The 22,405-nt window shown below is 41.1% G+C and overlaps 1 protein-coding gene across 1 annotated transcript in view; it reads left to right on the top strand.

Annotated features, from left to right (window-relative positions):
- Nucleotides 1–18,296: 18,296 nt before the first annotated feature.
- Nucleotides 18,297–22,405, top strand: part of SEC62 (SEC62 preprotein translocation factor) — a 32,090-nt gene continuing 27,981 nt past the window's right edge. The window contains exon 1 of the mRNA XM_086393820.1: nucleotides 18,297–18,358. Within this exon, the coding sequence (XP_086249946.1) occupies nucleotides 18,323–18,358 (36 nt within the window). The 5' untranslated portion in view covers nucleotides 18,297–18,322. The remainder of the gene's footprint in view (nucleotides 18,359–22,405) is intronic.

The following is a 22,405-nucleotide window of genomic DNA, read 5'->3' on the forward strand; positions in this document are numbered from 1 at the left end:
CATTTCCTTCTCCAATGCATGAAAGTGAAAAGTGAAAGTGAAGTCACTCAGTCGTGTCCAACTCTTAGCGACCCCATGGACTACAGCCCATCAGGCTCCTCCGTCCATGGGATTTTCCAGGCAAGAGTACTGGAGTGGGGTGCTATTGACTTCTCCGGAGGTACTCTGCATATAAGTTAAATAAGTAGAATGACAATATGCAGCCTTGGCATGCTGCTGCTGCTGCTGCTAAGTCGCTTCGGTTGTGTCCGACTCTGTGCGACCCCATAGATGGCAGCCCACCAGGCTCCACCATCCCTGGGATTCTCCAGGCAAGAACACTGGAGTGGGTTGCCATTTCCTTTTCCAATGCATGAAAGTGAAAAGTGAAAGTGTAGTCGCTCAGTCGTGTCTGACTCTAAGCGACCCCATGGACTGCATGCAGCCCACCAGGCTCCTCAGTCCATGGGATTTTCCAGGCAAGAGTACTGGAGTGGGGTGCCATTGCCTTGGCATACTCCTTCCCAATTTGAACCAGTCCATTGTTTCATGTCTGATTCTAACCGTTGCTTCTTGACCTGCATACAGGTTTCACAGAAGGCGGGTAAGGCTACCTGATATTCCCACCTCTAAGAATTCTCCACAGTTTGTTGTGATCTACACAGTCAAAGGCTTTAGCATAGTCAATAAAGCAGAAGTAGATGTTTTTCTGGAATTCTCTTGCTTTTTCTATGATCCAACAGATGTTGGCAATTTGATCTTTGGTTCCTCTGCCCTTTCTAAATCCAGCTTGTGCATCTGGAAGTTCTCGGTTCACATACTGTTGAAGCCTAGCTGATTGTTTAATTGAATTCAATCAGTATTTTTTTTCATTTTGCTAAGAAATTACTCTCATCAAATAAAACAAAAACAAGAATCTCAAATACCTTGTTACTATAAACAAGTTTACTTTTGTCTTAGTTCAGGCCACTATAATAAAATAGTATAGACTGGGTGATTTGTAAACAACAGAAATACATTTCTCATAGTTCTGGAAACTGGAAAAACTTAGATCAGGGTGCCAGCAATCTGAAGTACTAGTGAGGGTCTTCTTCCAGGTTGCAGACTGATGGCTTACTGTATCCTCAAATGGCAGAACTCAGAAAGTTGGAGCAAATTCTTATGTCCCTTCTTAGAAGGGCATTAATGCCATTCTTAAGGGCTTGACCTTCATGACTTCATCACCTCCCAAAGGCCCTACCTACTTCCTCATACCGTCACACTTAGGGTTATGATTCAATATGAATTTTGGAAGAACACAAGTATTCAGTCTATATCACCTTCAGAACCCATTTTCTGTTAGTCTTCTCTCAACATTCTTGGGGTTTTTGTTGTCTAAAAGTTATTCAGCAATCTCAGATAATGCCATTCTGTGATTTTGGGGAGGGTAGGAGAAATAGCAAATTTCTGGACTTTTCTTTTACAGTTGCATTCCTATATAGAGAATAGCCAATATCATTTTAAAAAGGATGTTTTCCTCTTAAGGTAGACTGGGCCACTTGAATCACAGACTAGAAAATGCCATTCAACTGCTCCTTGAACACTCCAAAGTGTTCTGTGGAAGCTAGAAATTTCAGTGCTTTCCATATGGGCCAAGAAGATAAGGTGCTGAACTGTCAACTTGTTTTTTTGACATTTGTGGGACTAATTCAACCAGTTCTGTGAAAGAAGCACAGTATTTGTTGGAGTTACGTCACATGCAGTGCTGTGTTTTGCCTTGATAACAGAACTTTGTTGCAGTTTTTTTTTTTTTCACTTTCAAAACAGGTATTACAAGTGTTTATGAAAAGCATTAGCATTATTTAATAAATAACAGTGGAAAACAGTTCCCTGATATTTTCAAAACTTCAGTTGCAGTTGGAGTTGCAATTGGATACTCCACTATGCAAATGGCAGAAAACCCAATTCAAACTGGCTTAAGCTACATGAAGGGGCTTGTTGGATCTTGTAACTAGAAAGTCTAGGATTCTGACTTCAGGCAAGGTTTATTCAGTGGTTCAAATGATGTCACCAAGTATACAGTTTCTCTTTGAGCTGCCTTCCTTTAACTCTACTGTTAGATTCTATAGAAGTGGTCCCAGGGCCTCTTCTCCTGGTAGCAAAATGCTTGTAGCAGTCAAGACCTAATATTATCAAATCAAAGGATAGAAAGTAAGAAGACTTGTTTCTTCTAATTGGAGTGACTGGGAGTCATTCAGTCTCACTGATTCCTTTGGCTCCTGTGCCCAATACCTATGAGCTGTATACACTGATTGGCTCATCCTGAAAGCCTGGATTTGTATGTATATTTTAGCTCCTTAATTTTGTTTTTCATTTATATTATCTCACTCTTTTGGGTATTAGCCTCTTGAAAGAAGCAACTATGGATTCTAAATTTCTTGCACATTTCAATGTACCCACGACAATAAACTCTCAACAAACGAGATTGATGTGTTGTGATGATCATAATGATCATTCTTTTGTTTATGAACTGTCTCTAGTATCCCAAAGTACTTCATTAAAATTATGATAGAGTTATAGGATGATGAACGTTCTCCATTGGGAGTAGGAAGAAAGAGAAGTTATAGTATTTATTTAATCCTTGAGTTCCTTTTCTGCAAGACTGCTTTCCTCATGAAAGCCACAGCTCCTTCCAGGCATCCCATTCAAGGAACAACAGCTACCGCCCTTCCCAAGTTCTGGATTCTGGAAAACCAGCCCCTCCTCTTGTCATTTCAGGCTCAGGGATGATAAGCTGTTCTGCTATGGTTAGTTCTCATGGTTTCCCTTAACTTCATTCACATCCGTGTAAATGGTCCTTCATTAAACTCCCTTCCATTGTCTTGTTTAAGTGTGCCATTTGTGTCCTACTAGGACCCTGACTCACATACACACACACACACACAATTAGAAAATCAAACTCAAATCGGTTTAAACCATCAATGGAATTTACTGAATGAAAAATTATGACCAACCTAGATAGCATATTCAAAAGCAGAGACATTACTTTGCCAACAAAGGTCCATCTAGTCAAGGCTATAGTTTTTCCAGTGGTCACGCATGAATGTGAGAGTTGGACTGTGAAGAAAGCTGAGCACTGAAGAATTGATGCCTTTGAACTGTGGTGTTGGAGAAGACTCTTGAGAGTCCCTTGGACTGCAAGGAGATCCAACCAGTCCATTCTGAAGGAGATCAGCCCTGGGATTTCTTTGGAAGGAATGATGCTAAAGCTGAAACTCCAGTACTTTGGCCACCTCATGCGAAGAGTTGACTCATTGGAAAAGACTCTGATGCTGGGAGGGATTGGGGGCAGAAGGAGAAGGGGATGACAGAGGATGAGATGGCTGGATGGCATCACTGACTTGATGGACGTGAGTCTGAGTGAACTCCGGGAGTTGGTGATGGACAGGGAGGCCTGGCGTGCTGGATTTATGGGGTCGCAAAGAGTCGGACACAACTGAGCGACTGAACTGAACTGATGGCTGAAAAATATAGACATCTTGCTTCAAGTCAGTACAGTGGCTCAAATGATGGCATCAAATCAATTAGAACTGGAAGAAACTTTATTAAATAGATTGTTATCTTGATTACAATATAATCTGTGTGCAGGAGGGATGAGAGGAATAAGGAAAATAGTTTACTGATCCAATTGTTTCAGAATCCTATCTTGCTGCTGCTGCTGCTGCGTCACTTCAGTCGTGTCCGACTCTGTGCAACCCTATAGATGGCAGCTCACCAGGCTCCCTGGTCCCTGGGATTCTCCAGGCAAGAACACTGGAGTGGATTGCCATTTCCTTCTCCAATGCATGAAAGTGAAAAATGAAAGTGAAGTCACTCAGTCATGTCCAACTCTCAGCGACCCCATGGACTACAGCCTACCAGGCTCCTCCGTCCATGGGATTTTCCAGGCAAGAGTACTGGAGTGGGGTGCCATTGCCTTCTCCAAATCCTATCTTAGCACTCAGTAAACATTTGAGATAAATAAATGAGAACTTTCAGAGGCCAGAAGCAAAACTAACTCCACAGAAATATATGGAACCTAAAGGAAAAATAATTGTTTCATCATTTCCATTTTTGCACATCATCAATTCTTTTATTCATAGTATCTAACACTGTCCTTACAGGGTAGGTTCAGTAAGCTGAAGAATGATGGAAAACCAACTAGTTCTTTTCTCTCATGTGATTCTGAAGATAGTATGGCAACTTTCCAGGTGGTGCTAGTGATAACGGAGAAGGCAATGGCACCCCACTCCAGTGCTCTTGCCTGGAGAATCCCATGGATGGAGGAGCCTGGTAGGCTGTAGTCCATGGGGTCGCTAAGAGTCAGACACGGCTGAGCAACTTCCCTTTCACTTTTCACTTATGCATTGGAGAAGGAAATGGCAATCCACTCCAGTGTTCTTGCCTGGAGAATCCCAGGGACGGGGAAGCCTGGTGGGCTGCCGTCTATGGGGTTGCATAAAGTCGGACACGACTGAAGCGACTTAGCAGCAGCAGCAGCAGCAGCTACTAGTGATAAAGAACCCATCTGCCAACGCAAGAGACCTAACAGACATGGGTTCAATCCCTGGGTTGGGAAGATCCTCTGGAGAAGGGCACAGCAACCCACTCCAATATTCTTGCCTGGAGAATCCCATGGATAGCAGAGCCTGGTGGGCTACAGTCCACAGGATCCCAAAGAGTCAGACACAACTGAATCGACTTAGCACACACAAAGTAACTATACCATGTACCTCTGTTCCCAAGAACTTGTTGGCTATTCTTGCTGATTTCATATAATGGAGAGACTAGAGAAGACCAAGGGCACTGCTAGTAAATGATTTACAGTAACCAAAAACAGCAAAACATACACAAGTTTCACCTTCTTCAAATAAAAAGACTTTCACTTGGTACACGTTATTTCCAATAACAATATAATTTGAAAGTTAAAGAACAAGATAGCCTAAAGCATGCTCAAAACTTTCCCATTGTTTCAAGGACTTTGTTTTTCCCTATGAACACAGACAACTGTCCCATTAAACTGAAATACTTGTATGAGATTTAACACAGCTGACCTCTCTCAAAAAAATTCATCTACACTTCTAAGTTAGAAAAAGATTATTTAAATATTTTTGATGCTTTCATTTATTTATTTATTTTAGATAACCAAAGAATGCATCTCTATTGTTCCATGTTATGCCATTGACAGCAGTTTGTCCCCTATTTAGCATGTACAAGCATAACAATCAAGAGAGTAATATGACCGTGAGAATTAATGCGAAGCACTCACTGCCCAAGAGGTGGGCTTCCCTGGTAACTGAACACACCCCAGAGGCAGTAGATAGGGTAAGATACGGCCAACTGAATACAGCCACAATCCCCTCCTCGTCCCACCCAACCAGGGTTTCCCAAAAGCCAGAGCTCTGGGGGAGGCTTGAGATCACCAAGGACACTTCAACCACAGCCCATTTGGTTCTCTGAAGAACTCACACAGCATGTCTTGGCTAATTTTCTTCATTAAAAATAACTTTTCCCCTTATTCCAAAAGTAATGCATGGTTATTATGCAGAATATAAACATTTAAGATTAACAAAAAAAAGAAGGTGGGTGAGAGTAGCCTTTAATTTCCCCTCTTAGAAAGGACTGGGGTTAACATTTTGGTGTATAGTCTAAGCTCACTCACTCTGTCTCCCTCTCTGGGATTTTACTATATAAATAGACTTTTGAGTATCTTTATACACCATTCATTTTATTCTACACCATTCATTTTATTCATCTTTTATTCCTCAGAGAACCACACACAGTCCTACATGAGGAAGTATTCAATAAAAGGATCAATGGCTGAATGTTCAAATCTGCTCCTTTTTTCACATGCCGGTAGAGCTAATACAGTAACTTGCTCTATCATTCTGTGGCCATGTGCCTGCCAAAGGAATACCAGGTATTGGGACTCATCTGAAACCACTAAGAAATTGCAGTATTTGTTAACTCCACCAGAAAACCCCTTCTTAAAAGGAGTGCTTCACAAGTGAGGAAACCCTTAACTTGCAACTAGAAGATTCAGGTTTGAACTACAACTGGGTCATTTTATTTCTCATTTGACTTCTTTAAGCCTCCACCTTCTAATCTGTAAAGCGAAGGCACTGACCTATGACCTATGACCTAAATAGGATCCTGAGCAGTTCATATTCTATATCTTTATGTGTCTGTCTGTCTATCCATGCAACCAACAAAACATGCGTACGTGTGTGTATATATATTTAGAATTTTTTCAGTGAAGAATGGAGCCAAGTGCTAGGCTTTGAGGTACTATGACAAAATCTGGCATTGTTGCTTGTTTTCTAAAAACTGAAAGTCTTAGAGGAAATCTAGCCAACACGTTTTCATGTCCACAAACACTTTCTGTGGCTGAGTTGGGAAAATCAAAAGCATGAAAACCAAAAAAGAAAAATAATGAAAGCATCTCTCTACATGTAGCTTTTAGTAATTCTCAGTCAGATGATTGTGGTGTTCTCTCTAAAGCTCCCTTTCTTGTTTCATAACTCTTTCACACTCTGTTGTATCATTCTCAAAATACTCTCTCCCCACATTTCCAAGGTTACAAGCAGAGAATCGTTCTTCACTGATCTGTGAACAATGAGTTCTGTTTGGTAAGAGAACTTGACAACTGAAGCAAAAGAAATCCTAACATTAAAACAGGTTGAGACAGGAAAATGATTAGTAACTCAAGTGTCTGGGTGGAAAGGGATTATGAACTTTCAACACCTACCCATTCCTTCCTGTCAAGCTCGGAGCCATTTTTAAACCCCATAATTCAGAAAGACACATGTACTGCAGTGTTCACTGCAGCACAATTTACAATAGCCAGGACATGGAAGCAACCGAGTCCATCAACAGATGAATGGATAAAGAAGACGTGAGATATATATATAAATATATATATATACACACACACACAATAGGGTGTATATATAACAAGGAACAAAACTGGGTCATTTGTAGTGAAGTGGATGGACCTAGAATCTATCATACAGAGTGAAGTCAGGAAGAAAAAGATAAATATCATTATTAATGCAGATATATGGAGCTTTTCTGATAGCTCAATCGGTAAAGAATCTGCCTGCAATGCAGGAGACCCTGGTTCGATTCCTGGGATGGGAAGATCCCCTGGAGAAGGGATAGGCTACCTACTCCGGTATTCTTGGGCTTCCCTTGTGGCTCAGCTGGTAAAAAATCCGCCTGCAATGTGGGAGACCTGGGTTCAATCCCCGGGTTGGGAAGATCCCATGGAGAAAGGAACAGCTACCTACTGCAGTATTCTGGCCTAGAGAATTTCATGGACTGTATAGTCCATGGGGTCACAATGAGTCAGACACAATGGAGTGACTTTCACTTTCATTAGAAATCTAGAAAAAAATGGTACAGGTGAAACTATTTGCAGGGCAGGAATAGAGATGCAAACGTTGAGAACCAAATTAAAATATAGCTGATTTACAATGTTTGCTAGTTTCAAGTGCACAGAAAAGTGATTCAGTTTCATATATATATTCTTTTTTAGATTCTTTTCCATTATAGGTTATTACAGGATAATGAGTGTGGTTCTGTGCTATACAGTAGTCCTTGTTGGTTATCTATTTTATGTATAATAGTATGCATGTTCTAATCCCAAAGTCCTAATGTATCCCTCTCTCACACACAGTTCTTTTCATTAATACAGTAAGCGACTTTTACCAAGGGTCATACTCTGCCAGAGGTCTGTGCTCTACATCAGAGGTAAGTTCTACCTCAGTGGTCTCAGTCTACACTTCCTCTGAAGCTAGTGTTCTGTCTGGGTCTGACTTACCAGATCAGACTTCTTTTCCTTTTATAAGGAGCTCCCGTTGTTCTCATGCCCCACACTGTTCTTTCCAAAACTCTGACCCCCCGTGTCCATTACTCATGTTGTATATGCCTTCACAGAGTTCAAGTTCTTTTTCTTGGAAAGATGTTCAGCCCCAGTGCAGATCCATGGATAAAAACAGATTCACAGTGAGAGAGAAATCTCTATCATCCTCTCTACAAAACCACACAAGTTCTTTTTCAGATCAGCCCCAACCAAAAAAAAAAAAAAAAAAATCAGCTCCACAGATACCACAAAAGGAAACAATTCTTAGGGGTAGGGATGGAGGTTGTCACATTAATTCTCATTCACAATTCCTAACTGATGGCCTCTAGAGAGTCAAGCCACATAGATAATTGTAAGAGTAAATTAATAAATAAACTACTTCTTACACTCTTATTCCAATTAACATATGTAGAAGGAATGATAACAATAGAAAGTCAGCATTTGGCAAACACAACAGTAATAATTATTTCAGGCAAAGATAATTAATTAGTGCTAAAATGAGTGGTCAAAAGTATGCTGGAAAGCAGAGTATTTACATGGTTTCAAAGTAACCCCCCTTAGATGTTAACTAATTTCAAAGGGAAGAACTGTAACTAAGTGGTCAAGGTTAGTATCACCAGTGATGGAACACATCAACGTGGTTCCTCCTAACAGAACATGCTGAGCAGGGCACACTGTCACTTCTGTGATAGTCTTGCAAAAATGCATAACCTTAATGTAGTTATGAGGAAATATCAGACAAACCTAAATGAGCAACATTTCACAAAAGAATTGGCCAATACTCTTCTCAGAGTCAAAGAGAGACACTGTTTCACTGTCATGAAAGGCAAAGAAAAACTGGATCGGCCCAGATTAAAGACTAACAATACATGAAAACTGAATTCAATCTAAAGTCTGGGATTGGATCCTCAGCAGAAAAAGTAGTAGAACAGGACAAAATTTGAATTAGGTCTGCAGATTACTTAATAGAACTTTGTCAATTTCCTGTTTTGAAAATGGTACAGTGGTTAAATAAGATGTTACCATTCGTAGAAGCTGAGTGAAGGGTATATGGGTATATGTATTTGCTTTCAGCTTTCTCGTAAGTCTCATAAGTGTCAGTCAGTCAGTTCAGTCGCTCAGTCGTGTCCAACTCTTTGCGACCCCATGAATCCCAGCACACCAGGCCTCCCTGTCCATCACCAACTCCCAGAGTTCACTCAGACTCACATCCATCGAGTCAGTGATGCCATCCAGCCATCTCATCCTCTGTCGTCCCCTTCTCCTCCTGCCCCCAATCCCTCCCAGCATCAGAGTCTTTTCCAATGAGTCAACTCTTTGCATGAGGTGGCCAAAGTCCTGGAGTTTCAGCTTTAGCATCATTCCTTCCAAAGAAATCCCAGGGCTGGCTGATCTCCCTCATAAGTGTATATAGATATAAAATAATAAAATAAAATTTTAAAATAAAAAATAAAAATAAATTTTAAAAACCATGGTCGAGGAAAATTTACTTATCACAATATTGTGGACAGAATGAAAAAATACATATTAATTAAAATAATTATCTTCACTCTTGAATGTAAGACTAGACAAGCAAACTTTTTCTTTGATTAGTCATGTGTAGGATTATTCAGATTTTCCAGGTGGCTCAGTGGTAAAGAATCGACCTGCAATGCAGGATGGGGTTGATCCCTAGGTCGGGAAGATGTCCTGGAGAAGGAAAAGGCAACCCACCCCAGTATTCTTGCCTGGGAAATCCCACGGACAAAGGAGCCTGGCAGGCTGCAGTCCATGCAGTTTCAAAGAGTTGGACATGACTGAGCAACTAAAAACAACAGCAGGATTTTCAGACATTTCTTAAAATCACACTCTAAACTCTCAGCATGTATTTTATTACAAAATTGAAGTATAGACTAGCAACTTGTATATAAAAGTACAGGTAACCCTGGTCTGTCCTTGTCACAATATCAATAGACCTCTGCTGGAACTGTTTTATTACAACCAAGCAGCTCAATTCACTGGTCCTCAGGTCAGCAATTCCTAGGTGGAAGGTGTTCAGAAGAAGAAAGTTTTCCATTTGGCAGATGAAAGATCAAGACCCCCAAATACCTCTCCTTAGGAAAGAGCCTAGTACTTTCTTGCTGTTTGCTCTGAAATATAGCACTTTAAATGCAGTACTTTCATTTCCAGTGGGGGTAGTGGTGACCATGCATAACTTAGAAGTGACATGTGGCGGGGGTGGGGTGCGGGGGGAGGGAAGCAATTGGAGCCATGGGAAGCAAAAGATTTTACATATTACATAGGAATACAAAATGTTATATTTTAGTAGCTTCTTACATGTGTGTGTGTTTGTGTTCAGCCTCTTAGTTGTGTCCAAGTCTTTGCAACCTCACAACTGTAGCCCACCAGGCTCCTCTGTCCATGGAATTTTCCAGGCAAGAATACTGGAGGGGGTAGCCATTTCCTCCTCCAGGGGATCTTCCCAACCCAGGGATCGAACCTGAGTCTCTTGTGTTTCCTGCATTGGCAGGTGGATTCTTTACCACTGAACCATCTGAGAAGCCCTAGTTTCTTATATCTATATACACAAAAAATTGAATTACTGGAGGTTAACCCATAATTCGGAGAAGGCAATGGCACCCCACTCCAGTGCTCTTGCCTGGAAAATCCCATGGACGGAGGAGCCTGGTAGGCTGCAGTTCATGGGGTCGCTAGAGTAGGACACGACTGAGTGACTTCACTTTCACTTTTCACTTTCATGCATTGGAGAAGGAAATGGCAACCCACTCCAGTGTTCTTGCCTGGAGAATCCCGGGGACAGGGGAGCCTAGTGGGCTGCCGTCTATGGGGTCGCACAGAGTCGGACACGACTGAAGTGACTTAGCAGCAGCAGCAGCAACCCATAATTACCACAGCCTTCATCAATTATTTAGATACTTACCTACAAGTTTAAATATCTACTCCATAAGATTTACTAGCATTTTGTTCTTTTCATATCAGAGAAATGAGCATTACTGAACCAATTCTTGAGCATAGGGGCTGTCTGAAAATTTTCTGAGGCCAGTAACATTGACAAAAAAATCAATAGTCAGTCTAAGAAATGGAAAATTTTATTTGAGCCAAACTGAGGATTATACATGGGAGATAGTCTTCTAGAAATCTCTGAGGAGACTTCTGCTTATTGGAGCTCAAAGCACAGTTATATACATTTTGAGACAAAGAGTTATATGTTAAGTGACTACCAACAGTTTACGTAAGCCAGATCTACATGAACAAAGCAAGTAGTGGGTCATGCTAACTCTTTACAAGATCAAGAAGGAATGTTATTTCCTACGGAGGTCTGGTTAATGCAGATCCACAATACACACTAAAGGGAAGGAAGGAGGCCCAAACAGGCAAAAGAAATTTATGTTTAAATTTTTCTTGTCTTGCCATAAGATATGAATTTTATTTCATCAATAAGAAAAAAGAATGTGAGGATTTTTCTCGCAATCTGCATGTGTGGTCCAGGCCTAGAAGCCCTGGTTTTCCTGGACCTCCTGACTTCAGGTTCCATGAATTCTGCGGCAATTGAGCTTCTGTTCTCATCCTTGCCATCCCTCTCCCCTCTTCCCATCTTCATAGACATTGGGTTTGGACAGAAAATAAGTTCTAGGCATATTAATAACCTACGAAGTTTAGCTTTCTTTCCTTGTCCAAAAGGATTTAATGTGGGGGATTTTTGCTTTGTCAAACCCAGTATTTTCTCTCAAATTGCTGGGTTGGAAGTAGGTTGAGACGGTAGATCCTTACATGTCTCTGTTTTCAAGTAAGACTACAATTACAGGAAACTGAGCACAGTGATTGATATAAGAAGCTCTTGTCTTGCACAGGAAGTGCTTCCTCCATCAAATCTAGGGAAGCTTCTTATTAAACCAGTTTCTTCTAATTTCATAGAGAACTATACAGATAATAGAGGCCGTGGATATAATGAAGACTTCTTAACATAATTTTGTCTTGTAAGTATGTTTCTCTGATTTACAAAAGCCGCAGAGGATAAGGACTATGTCGTTGTCATCATTCATTATTCACTCTATTGACAGGCATTCACTTTGAGCCAGGCACTGGACTAGACACAGAACAGCAGGATAAGGCACAGCACCTGCCTTTAAATGGTTCACAGTCTGGTAGAAAGAAAAACAACAAATTATATCTGTTGTTGTTTAAATTATATTATATATTTTAAAATACATAATTTATATAGAAATATATTTAAACTCTTGAGAGTTCCTTGGACTGCAAGGAGATCCAACCAGTCCATTCTGAAGGAGATCAGCCCTGGGATTTCTTTGGAAGGAATGATGCTAAAGATGAAACTCCAGTACTTTGGCCACCTCATGCGAAGAGTTGACTCATTGGAAAAGACTCTGATGCTGGGAGGAACTGGGGGCAGAAGGAGAAGGGGATGACAGAGGATGAGATGGCTGGATGGCATCACTGACTCAATGGATGTGAGTCTCAGTGAACTCCGAGAGTTGGTGATGGACAAGGAGGCCTGGTGTGCTGCGATTCATGGGGTCACAAAGAGTTGGACACGACTGAGTGACTGAACTGAACTGAACTGAATATTTAAACTATGCTAAATCATACATGAGCTTCCCAGGTGGCACTAGTGGTAAAGAACCTGCCTTCCAATGCAGGAGACATAAGAGATATGGGTTTGATCTCTGGGTTGGGAAGATCCCCTGGAGGAGGGCACGGCAACCCACTCCAGTATTCTTGCCTAGAGAATCCCATGGTAGAGGAGCCTGGCAGGCTACAGTCTACGGGATCACAAAGAGTTGGACACAACTGAGTGACTAACACTTTCATTTTCAAATAATACATACTATAGCACTGATTGTACAAAATACTGTAGAAGCCCGGAAACAGAAATAGTTAAGTCTACTGAAGAAAGAATTCAGGGAAGATTTCACTGTGGAGGTGACAAGGTTTCCTGACCTTTGAAGAATCTGTCAAGTGGGAAGTGGGGGAGAAAAAAAAAAAGAAACATGTGGTTATGGAAGGGCATTTAGCAGGATGGGGAGCTAGGAGAAGTGTGGTCTCACAGTCTAAAGATGAAGCATAAAGGAGTAAACCAGCTGATTCTAAGGAAGAAGATGACGGTTGGATATGGTCAACTGACACACTGCAGGGGATAGAAAGCTAAAGTCTTCATTTCTCAGACTCTCTTGAAACTAAAGTCTGGTTCTAATTCAGTGTACTGGTTAGCTACCAGAAGGACAAAAGTGATGAGGAGGCCATCTTTCTTTCTGCTGCTTCTGACTTTCACTCTGCTGACAAGCAAAGTCATAGAGACACAGGGTTTTTCTACAGCTCCAGTGTTCAGTCTTGACTGTGGGAGCTAACAGGCAGTTATTGCAGTGTTGACAACAACTTCTGATCTTGGCTTCCTGACAGGCTGATCACAGCTAGCTGGTAGTTTCTTGAACTCAGTGTTGCTATTGTGGACTCCACCCTCCTTCAAGGTAGAGATCCCCATGACTGGTTAGTTCTGCAGGGTCTGACAGTTATTCAAACAGGCTCAGTCTTGATCCTGCTCTTGCAAATTTTCAATGATTTTGGAAGCAACTGATTTCTCTAAGTAAGTCCTTACAAACAACATTAATAATACAATTTTCATTCATATACAGAGTACTCATGATTTCCTTATCTTTGCTCTATTAGTTGGGGTTCAGTGCAAAAAAGAGAAACTCTGTATATATTAACAAGGATTTAATTAGGGGAATAATAAAGCAATTACCATTTCAGTTAAAAAATCAAAGTGACTTTTAGAATTTTTCTTAGTCTAATATTAGCATGCTAAAAATTCCTGTATTTGCAAAACAAAATACCTGCTTATTTTTCAATAATACATACTCTTTGTCCTCTTTATGCTGTTTTCTGAGTGGAAGTCTAAAGAATCAATTCATTTTAAAATATTAAATGAAATTTTAAATAAAATTAGGTTTATCATATTTTATTTTGATTTAAATATATTTATATTAATTTTTTTCTTTGTGATAACAGCATTAAGTCACTGACATTATCAATTAACATATTTTAAACTGCTTTTATAAAAACAATGCCCCAGAAGGCCTGGCCATTATTTGCTATGCTTCGCTACAATTTTTTTCTTTTCAGTTTAGTCATACATATATACTTAAATACCAAATGGACCCAGAGGAAGTGTTATTTAAAACAAAAACCTAAATGTATCAGTGTCCAGTTTGCATACCTCTGATCGATGGGAATACATATTTACATACTATTCCCTTCCACTTCCTGGGATGGTAGCTCCCAGGAAACTGAATTCTTCAAGTCCCCACCTATTCATCAGTCCTCCAGTGAGGATATCAAATCACAGAACTCTTTACTCAGCAGAGCATGGTAATGCGTTTTTATATTTATGTACCCAAAGGAATCTTATAAAGAGTAAAGACATCAAATTCTCTACTGCATATAGCAAGAGAAATTCTGAGTTTCAGAGGCAGCCCTGGGGAGAAGAAGTGACAGAGTCAAGGGATAAAGAGCAGTTTTGCTTTGACAAAAGAAAGGGAAAGAGGCAATGTCCTTCATTTGGGAAAGAAATAAAAGCCAAGTGACAGGAATGAGATTGCAAATTCAAAAGGAAATCAGAGCAACAGGAGAAAACTCACCACTACCACCATCAAAGATGTAAATGGGGTGATGAGAAGAACGCTTGAGCTATTTTTATATAGATATGAAGTGGATGGAAGACCCAGAATGTGACATTTGGGTTATAATTGTAAACGTAGTCATTCTTAATGTTGCTATACACAACTGGGGAGAATGGGCAGGGGGTGGTTAACAATGAGCAGAAGATAGTCTACAGAGTATAGAGAGGGTGGAATTGGGGGGAATGATTAGGAGGCTTTTGCAATGACAGTTCAGGTAGGAAGTGATAAAGACTTGAACAAGGCAATGGCAGTAGGAAAGATGAGGAAGGGAAGATTCCAAACTTCTCAGCTGTAGACTCAACAGGATTGTTGACTGACCAGCTGGGATACCTTCAAGGTTTCTAGCATGAGTGATTAAGTAAACAGTGATGCAGTTACAAGTTTAAAAATACAGTAAAAGGGACAGATTTTGCTGGGGAAATGGTGATTTCTAGTTGGCCGTTAATTGGAGATATACAGAAGACAGTTAGAAATATACATTTACGCAGTATTTTGGAATTAAGCTATTAACATGAAAAAGAATCTCCAGAATGTATAGAGAAAAAGGAAGAAGATGAATATGGAAGCATGGTGACCAGGAACATTGACAAGCGAGGAGTCAAAAGAGAAACAAGAAGGAAGAACCCAATATTACAAATGCCAAAGAAGGAGCATAAATTAAATGCATGGTCAATATTGTCAAATCCTTAATATGATGCTACAAAAGAAGCTATTGAATTTGACATGAATTATTAATGGATGGTGGAGGTAGAAACCAAAGTGTTGTGGTCTAAGGATGAATATCGGTGAGAATCTGGGGACAGTAAATTAAATCTCTTCTGAACAAAAAGGTGATAGGGCAGTAGCTAGAGAGGAAGTCACTTTCCACAAAGGGTTTTCATTCCCCATCATAGTCCTAACCTAGTATTTTGCCTCCTGTAGGCACTGAACATCTATTAAATGCAGTAATATTTTTGTTTATGAACCAGATTTCCTATGAAAAGGAGTCAGTATTCTCCAAATGCATGCATGCAACCTCATGCATGCATATGTGCATGTTGACTCTTGGTGACCCCCATGAATTGCAGCCCACCAGGTTCCATGAAATTTTTAAGACAAAAGTACTGGAGTGGGTTGCCATTTCCTAGTCCAGGGAATCTTCCCAACCCAGGAATCAAACCTGAGTCTCTTGTGTCTCCTGCATTGGCAGGTGGATTCTTTATCACTGAGCCACCTGGGAAGCCCATTCTCCAAATACAACAGTACAAAACAGATCTACCCTGATTCTGGATGGGGAGGCCTGAAGAAAATAAAGATGTTTCATATTGTATTATCTTGGGTTACTTGGTAAGAATCACTTTTTCCTTCACCCCTCTCTGACTACACATACCTTGATTCTAGATTATAGATGGAAAAGGAATGAAAGGACTTGCTGATCCTGTTCCTGGAGTACAGAATTTCATAGTTCAAAAATGAACTTCAGCTATCTTATCTTATAAAAGATTAGGCATTAAGATGCCACTATTCACCTTAATTGCCTATTTAATTGCTATTAGATTACATACATACTATGGTAAACAGAGAATTTTTTAATGATATATGTTCAACATAACATTAAGTGAAAAAGGCATACTATGCAATATGATCTCAATTGGAGGAAAGGGAGAAATATATAAATATAAGTACACACAAAGTATAAATAAATACTAGAAGAAAATAAACTAAAATGATAACTGATTTTTGAGTGGTAGTGTTAAGGATTTTTATTTCCTTCATCTTGCTTTTCTACATTTTTCCAATTTTCTACTATTTAAAATGCTTTAAAACCTCCATTAAAGTCATGAGAATTTCTATCCAGAAACATTTACTAGCAATTTAAGCCCATTCTCTTTATCTGGACAACTCTAAAATAACAATGATGACACGACCCTTACGGAAGAAAGCGAAGAAGAAATAAAGAGCCTCTTGATGAAAGTGAAAAAGCTGACTTAAAACTCAACATTCAGAAAACTAAGGTCATGGTATCCCATCCCATCACTTCATGGCAAACAGAAGGGGAAACAATGGAAACAGTGACAGACTTTATTTTTTTGGGGGGGGCCCTCCAAAATCACTGCAGATGGTGACTGCAGCCATGAAATTAAAAGACACTTACTCCTTGAAAGAAAAGCTGTGACCAACCTAGACAGCATATTAAAAAGCAGAGACATTACTTTGCCAACAAAGACCCGTCTAGTCAAAGCTATGGTTTTTCCAGTAGTCATGTATGGATGTGAAAGTTGGACTACAAAGAAAACTGAGCATCTAAGAATTGATGCTTTTCAACTGTGGTGTTGGAGAAGACTCTTGAGAGTCCCTTGGACTACAAGATCAAACCAGTCCATTCTAAAGGAAATCAGTCCTGAATATTCACTGGAAGGACTGGATGCTGAAGCTGAAACTCCAATACTTTGGCCACCTCATATGAAGAACTGACTCACTGGAAAAGACCCTGATGCTGGGAAAGATTGAAGGCAGGAAGAGAAAGGGAGGACAGAGGATGAGATGGTTGGATGGCATCAACAACTGGATGGACATGAGTTTGAGTAAGCTCTGGGAGTGAGTGATGGACAGAGCAGCCTGGCCTGCTGCAGTCCATGGGGTCGCAGAGACACGACTGAGCAACTGAACTCACTCACTCAAAATAACAATAGTTATAACTAGTCTCCCAGGTACCCTGCGGTCTTCTTAATTTCAACTTCTTAGATGTTCTCTGCTGCTGGTGGTGGTGCTGCTAAGTCGCTTCAGGCGTGTCCGACTCTGTGCGACCCCACAGACGGCAGCCCACCAGGCTCCCCCGTCCCTGGGATTCTCCAGGCAAGAACACTGGAGTGGGTTGCCATTTCCTTCTCCAATGCATGAAAGTGAAAAGTGAAAGTGAAGTCGCTCAGTCGTGTCCGACTCTCAGCGACCCCATGGACTGCAGCCCACCAGGCTCCTCGGTCCATGGGATTTTCCAGGCAAGAGTACTGGAGTGGGGTGCCATTGCCTTCTCCTAGATGTTCTCTATTTGTCTTATTAGTTCCTCGTACCTCCCTGAGTTCTGACTCTTGGATTCTAAAAGTACGTTTTGAGAAGCAACGTGGAAAACGGAATGCGGAATCCAAAGTTTGTGTCAGATGAGCCCAACTACTCTCTACATTGTATGGGGAAAGATAATTGGGCTTCAGTCTAGGATGTACTATTTACTAACTGTGGAACCTTAGATAAACCAGTTGATTTCGCTGCACCTCCGCTGTCTCAGTTTTCCCACCTTCAAAATGGGAGTAGAATTTACAAATGGGGGAATGGATAGGGCAGGGCTCACTGTCAAGAAAGGAAGTAACACACTCAAAGACTGTCTAGAATTCCACAGGTCCCAGTAAATCCTAGGGGAAAAGCTCCACCCCAAACCTACTGACTCCGAGGGGGTGGGGCCCCGGAATCTGTATTTTTAACAGCTTTCCAGGTGAGTCAGATGTCTAGTCAAGAGGACTCTTTCCAGTCCTCCAGCTCTTTGATCCACTTATTAACTTCCTTCTGGTCCCAGCGATTTCCAGTTCCCGCAAAAAAAAAAAGGAGCCGAGAAAAGAGGGGAGAAAAAGCATATCCAGGGTCGGAGTGGCCGATACCGGTCACTCGCCAGCTTCCTTCCTCCCTGGCGCCAGCCGCCAGGTTACATAACGGGTCCCGCGGCGCGCTCTCGCGAGGTTTCCACCGCCCCCGCCTCGCTCCACGTCAGAGGGAACCGGGCGGAGCGGCCAACATGGCGGAACGCAGGCGACACAAGAAGCGGATTCAGGTAGCAAAGCCGAACCCTTGGGTAGGGGGCTTTAGGGCGCTCGGAAGTGGAAGATGCTGGGAAAGCTCCCGGGAAGGGCGAGCGAAATCGAGGACAAGGTGGGGTGGGGTTCCACTGTGAGGCCGCAGGTTGTGGGCTGCGTCGTTGTGAGGGGCCTGAGGAAGGGCGGCGTTGGAGACGGCGGAGACAGGCGGAGGTGCTGGGGCTGCAGCGGAAGGCAGAAGGCGCTGCGCTCGGAATCGGCCGTGGAGGCGCGGCCGTCAGTTCAAGATTCTGGTGGAGGCGCCGGCCTGGGCCTGTGCTGGGAGGTCAGCGCCCTCCGAGCACACACATCGACCCTCCCGAGCTCCTCCCCTCCCTTCTCCACCCCATCTTTTCGCCTTAGCTGTCCCGAAATAGAGGCCACGGTAACTAGGGTAGAAGAACGCGGAGGACTGACCTAAAGCTACCCGTTCTTTGTGCGCGGATAGAAGGACCGTAGGACGTGGGAGTGAGCGGGATTTGGTCAGCTGCCCCGAGGCCCAGGCGGCGACCTGCGTATCCAGGTGTTCGTTTGCTTGTACCCGCCTTTCTCCTTTTTATTATTAACGTAAGCGTCCAGTTGAAGTTTTGTGGCTTTCTTTCAGCGACACAGTGTAAATAAACAAAACTCTCGGTACTGCAACGAGCGGGTCGCGCCCAGGAACCTTTGACATGGCAGTGTGTCATCTCATAACCTACATAGCATCCCTCCCTCATTCCACAGGCCTGTCATCTGTGTGTTTCTTCCCTACAATTTCCCCCTGTTGTTCATGCTCTGCTGAGAGGATTAAACATGTGGAACATCTTAGACTCAGGATGTGTGTCTGCTTGTTAGTTAATGTGCCTAGAAACCTTCATATGTCATCATAAATTGGGCATGTTGTAAATTGTTAATATGCTAATCACAAATTGTTACACTCATTTTCTTTCTGTTCCTTTCTATTTCATTGCTTAGAATGACTTTCTGTCTGATGTTTTATTTCTCTGTTTAAAAAAAGTTTATCACTTAACTTACACCACGGGTGATTTAGGTATGCAAGTTAAAATTATCCTTAAAAGTCTGAAGTACTATGGGAAAAAAGATATGATCAGTAAATCTGGAATTTTGGAATTTGGCAGAAATAAGAAAGTTTCAAGTAGAGTACAGAAGGGGACCAAAAAGAGACAAATCCTGCCCCCTCCCCCAAGTTCAGACAGGTCATAAAACCAAGGCTTAAGTTTATTGTGAAAGAAGTTTATAATTATACTATTCCTAGTCTTTCAAAATTTAATGTTATTGGTCAGTTGTGGATACATAATTTTTTATTAGAATTTGTATTGAAGTTGTCAAATTAGTACTTACTGAATTTCTTATATTTACACATATGGTACATTTTATGGCCCTAAACATTTTTTTTTTTTTTTTAATTTCAACTCTTCTTTACTGTGGTCACAAAAGTGATCCTAATTTACTTTGAATAGCAGCTCTATTTCAGTTGTGATCTCATATTAAGCAAAAAGATTAAAAACTGGTATAGCAGTGGTAGTGACTGGGAGCTCAGACTTGAGCCATACTGTGCCTGTTTGTACCCCAGTGTCAGTAATTATTAGCTGTGTAACTTTGGTCGAATTACTTAGCTTTTTTCCTCTATTTCCAAATCCATAAGAAGAAATATTTACCTTGAAGGGATCCTATTTGGGTTGTGGTGGAAAAAAATACGTGAGTGGATGACTTGTTATTAAAGGTTATAAAAGCTATGAAAATAGTATTTGGCACATAACTTTTTTTCCACCTCCCCGAGGATGAAGGGTTTAGGATTACTTTTTTTGGTTTTTGCTAAGCACTCTGATATGCTGAGGTGGAGAAGGCAATGGCAAGCCACTCCAGTACTCTTGCCTAGAAAATCCCATGGATGGAGGAGCCTGGTGGGCTACAGTCCATGGGATCGCCAGGAGTCGGTCGCGACTGAGCGACTTCACTTTCACTTTTCACTTTCACGAAATGGAGAAGAAAATGGCAACCCACTCCAGTGTTCTTGCCTGGAGAATCCCAGGGACGGCAGAGCCTGGTGGGCTGCTATCTATGGGGTCGCACAGAGTCGGACACGACTGAAGCGACTTAGCAGCAGTAGCAGCTGATATGCTGAAGAAATATTAACAGTTACCTATTCAGTAAATAAACCTTTGAGTTGAGAGTGCCATAAAAAATTTTTTACTTACTATTGTTTAATTGTGAATTAGCTAAGTATGTGAGGATCTGATTGTTAAAAAATCAAGTTGTTATACTGCTAAGTGAAAATAAATGACATTTCTCAAATCCTCCAACTTTTCTATATAGCTATGTTGTGTGGAAGGAATGTTGTAGAGCTCTTGGGCATACTACTTGGAGTACTACTATGCAGTCTCAACAGTAGCTTATCAATCTCCCTTTTTTTTCCCTTCAGGGAATCAGAAAATGTAATATTGGTGTTACTTTAGACAAAAAGATCAAATGTAGTGGCCATGTTTACAGTTGAAGTTACAAGAAAACATCCTATTGTAAGACTTTTGGACAAAAGTTCTGTAATATCAACTCGGTTTCCTGTTGTTTGTTACTTGATGTTTCATGTTTACAAAAGATTTCTACATATAATAGAATTAGGGACCTTGAGTTGTAATTTGTATGTTGGGGGAAAGGATTGCTACATTTAAGTTCAGGGTTTTAAAAAGTAGTTAATTTGTATGCTTTTTCTGGGACAGCCTAATTTTAAATTTCTGGTATTCCATCAAAGTTGGAAGCAAGAGGACTATTTTGTCACATTTCCTTCTTGGACTCACTTTACTGGCCACTGAAAACCAAAAGTGAGCTATGTGTTCATTGACATTACATTGGGAAGTTTTCTTGTTTGAGATTTCCAAGTGAAAGTGATCTCAATTCAAATTAATAAAATATTTGAAAACAAATAATTGTTAGTTTTCTAAGATATGCAACCATGTAAGTTCAGAAACATACTCTAAGTGCTTATAGGTTAACAAAGTGCTGTTTACTAGAAAGGTTAGCTTAAAATCCTAGTACCGCAAATTTTAGAGTTGAAAAGGATTTTCAAATTGGGTTTTTTGGAAACCTCAGTAGCCACTACTATACTACCATTATCCCTTACATCCTTCAAGCTACTATGTAACTTTAAGCAAATGATTTATCTAAGATCTCCTCTGGCTTTTAGATTTTAACCTGAAACCTATTTGCATTTTCACAAATATTTTACACTGCTTGTGAAAGTGTTCGTCGCTCAGTCGTGTCTGACTATGCGACCCCATGGGCTGTAGCCTACCAGGTTCCTCTGTCCATGGGATTCTCCAGACAAAAATACTGGAGTGGGTAGCCATTCCCTTCTCCAAGGGATCTTCCTGATCTAGGGATGGAACCCTGGTCTCCCACATAGCAGGCAAATTCTTTACCATCTGAGACAATACTGCTTGTATAAAAATACAAATTGACAATTGGTGCCCTAATCTATGTCTTTTGCTCAATTTATTCAACAAGCTTATTTATTACCTAAGATTATTTCTGTTGAATAAATTGATTTAAAATTTTTTTCATCATTTTGAGGGTAGGAGAATGAGGGGGCAGAAATTCTAAGTCAAAATTTCTGTAAGATTGAAGCCCATGGCTTACTGACTCTTGATCTAATTTTTTTTTCTCAGAAAGGTTACCTTAAGTACCAGCTAAAATAATATATAGCTAGAAATGGTAACGGAGAAGGCAGTTGCACCCCACTCCAGTTCTCTTGCCTGGAAACTCCCATGGACGGAGGAGCCTGGTAGGCTGTAGTCCATGGAGTCGCTAAGGGTCAGACATGACTGAGCGACTTCACTTTCACTTTCATGCATTGGAGAAGGAAATGGCAACCCACTCCAGTGTTCTTGCCTGGAGAATCCCAGGGACAGGGGAGCCTGGTGGGCTGCCGTCTATGGGGTCGCACAGAGTTGGACACGACTGAAGCGACTTAGCAGCAGCAGCAGCAGCAGAAATGGTAACCCCAGTTTCATTATAGTATTTTTTAATGT

This window comes from Bos grunniens, chromosome 1 (assembly GCF_055505025.1).
Source record: "Bos grunniens cultivar Pamir isolate PY7600 chromosome 1, Bosgru_T2T1.0, whole genome shotgun sequence".
Classification (NCBI taxonomy): domain Eukaryota; kingdom Metazoa; phylum Chordata; class Mammalia; order Artiodactyla; family Bovidae; genus Bos; species Bos grunniens.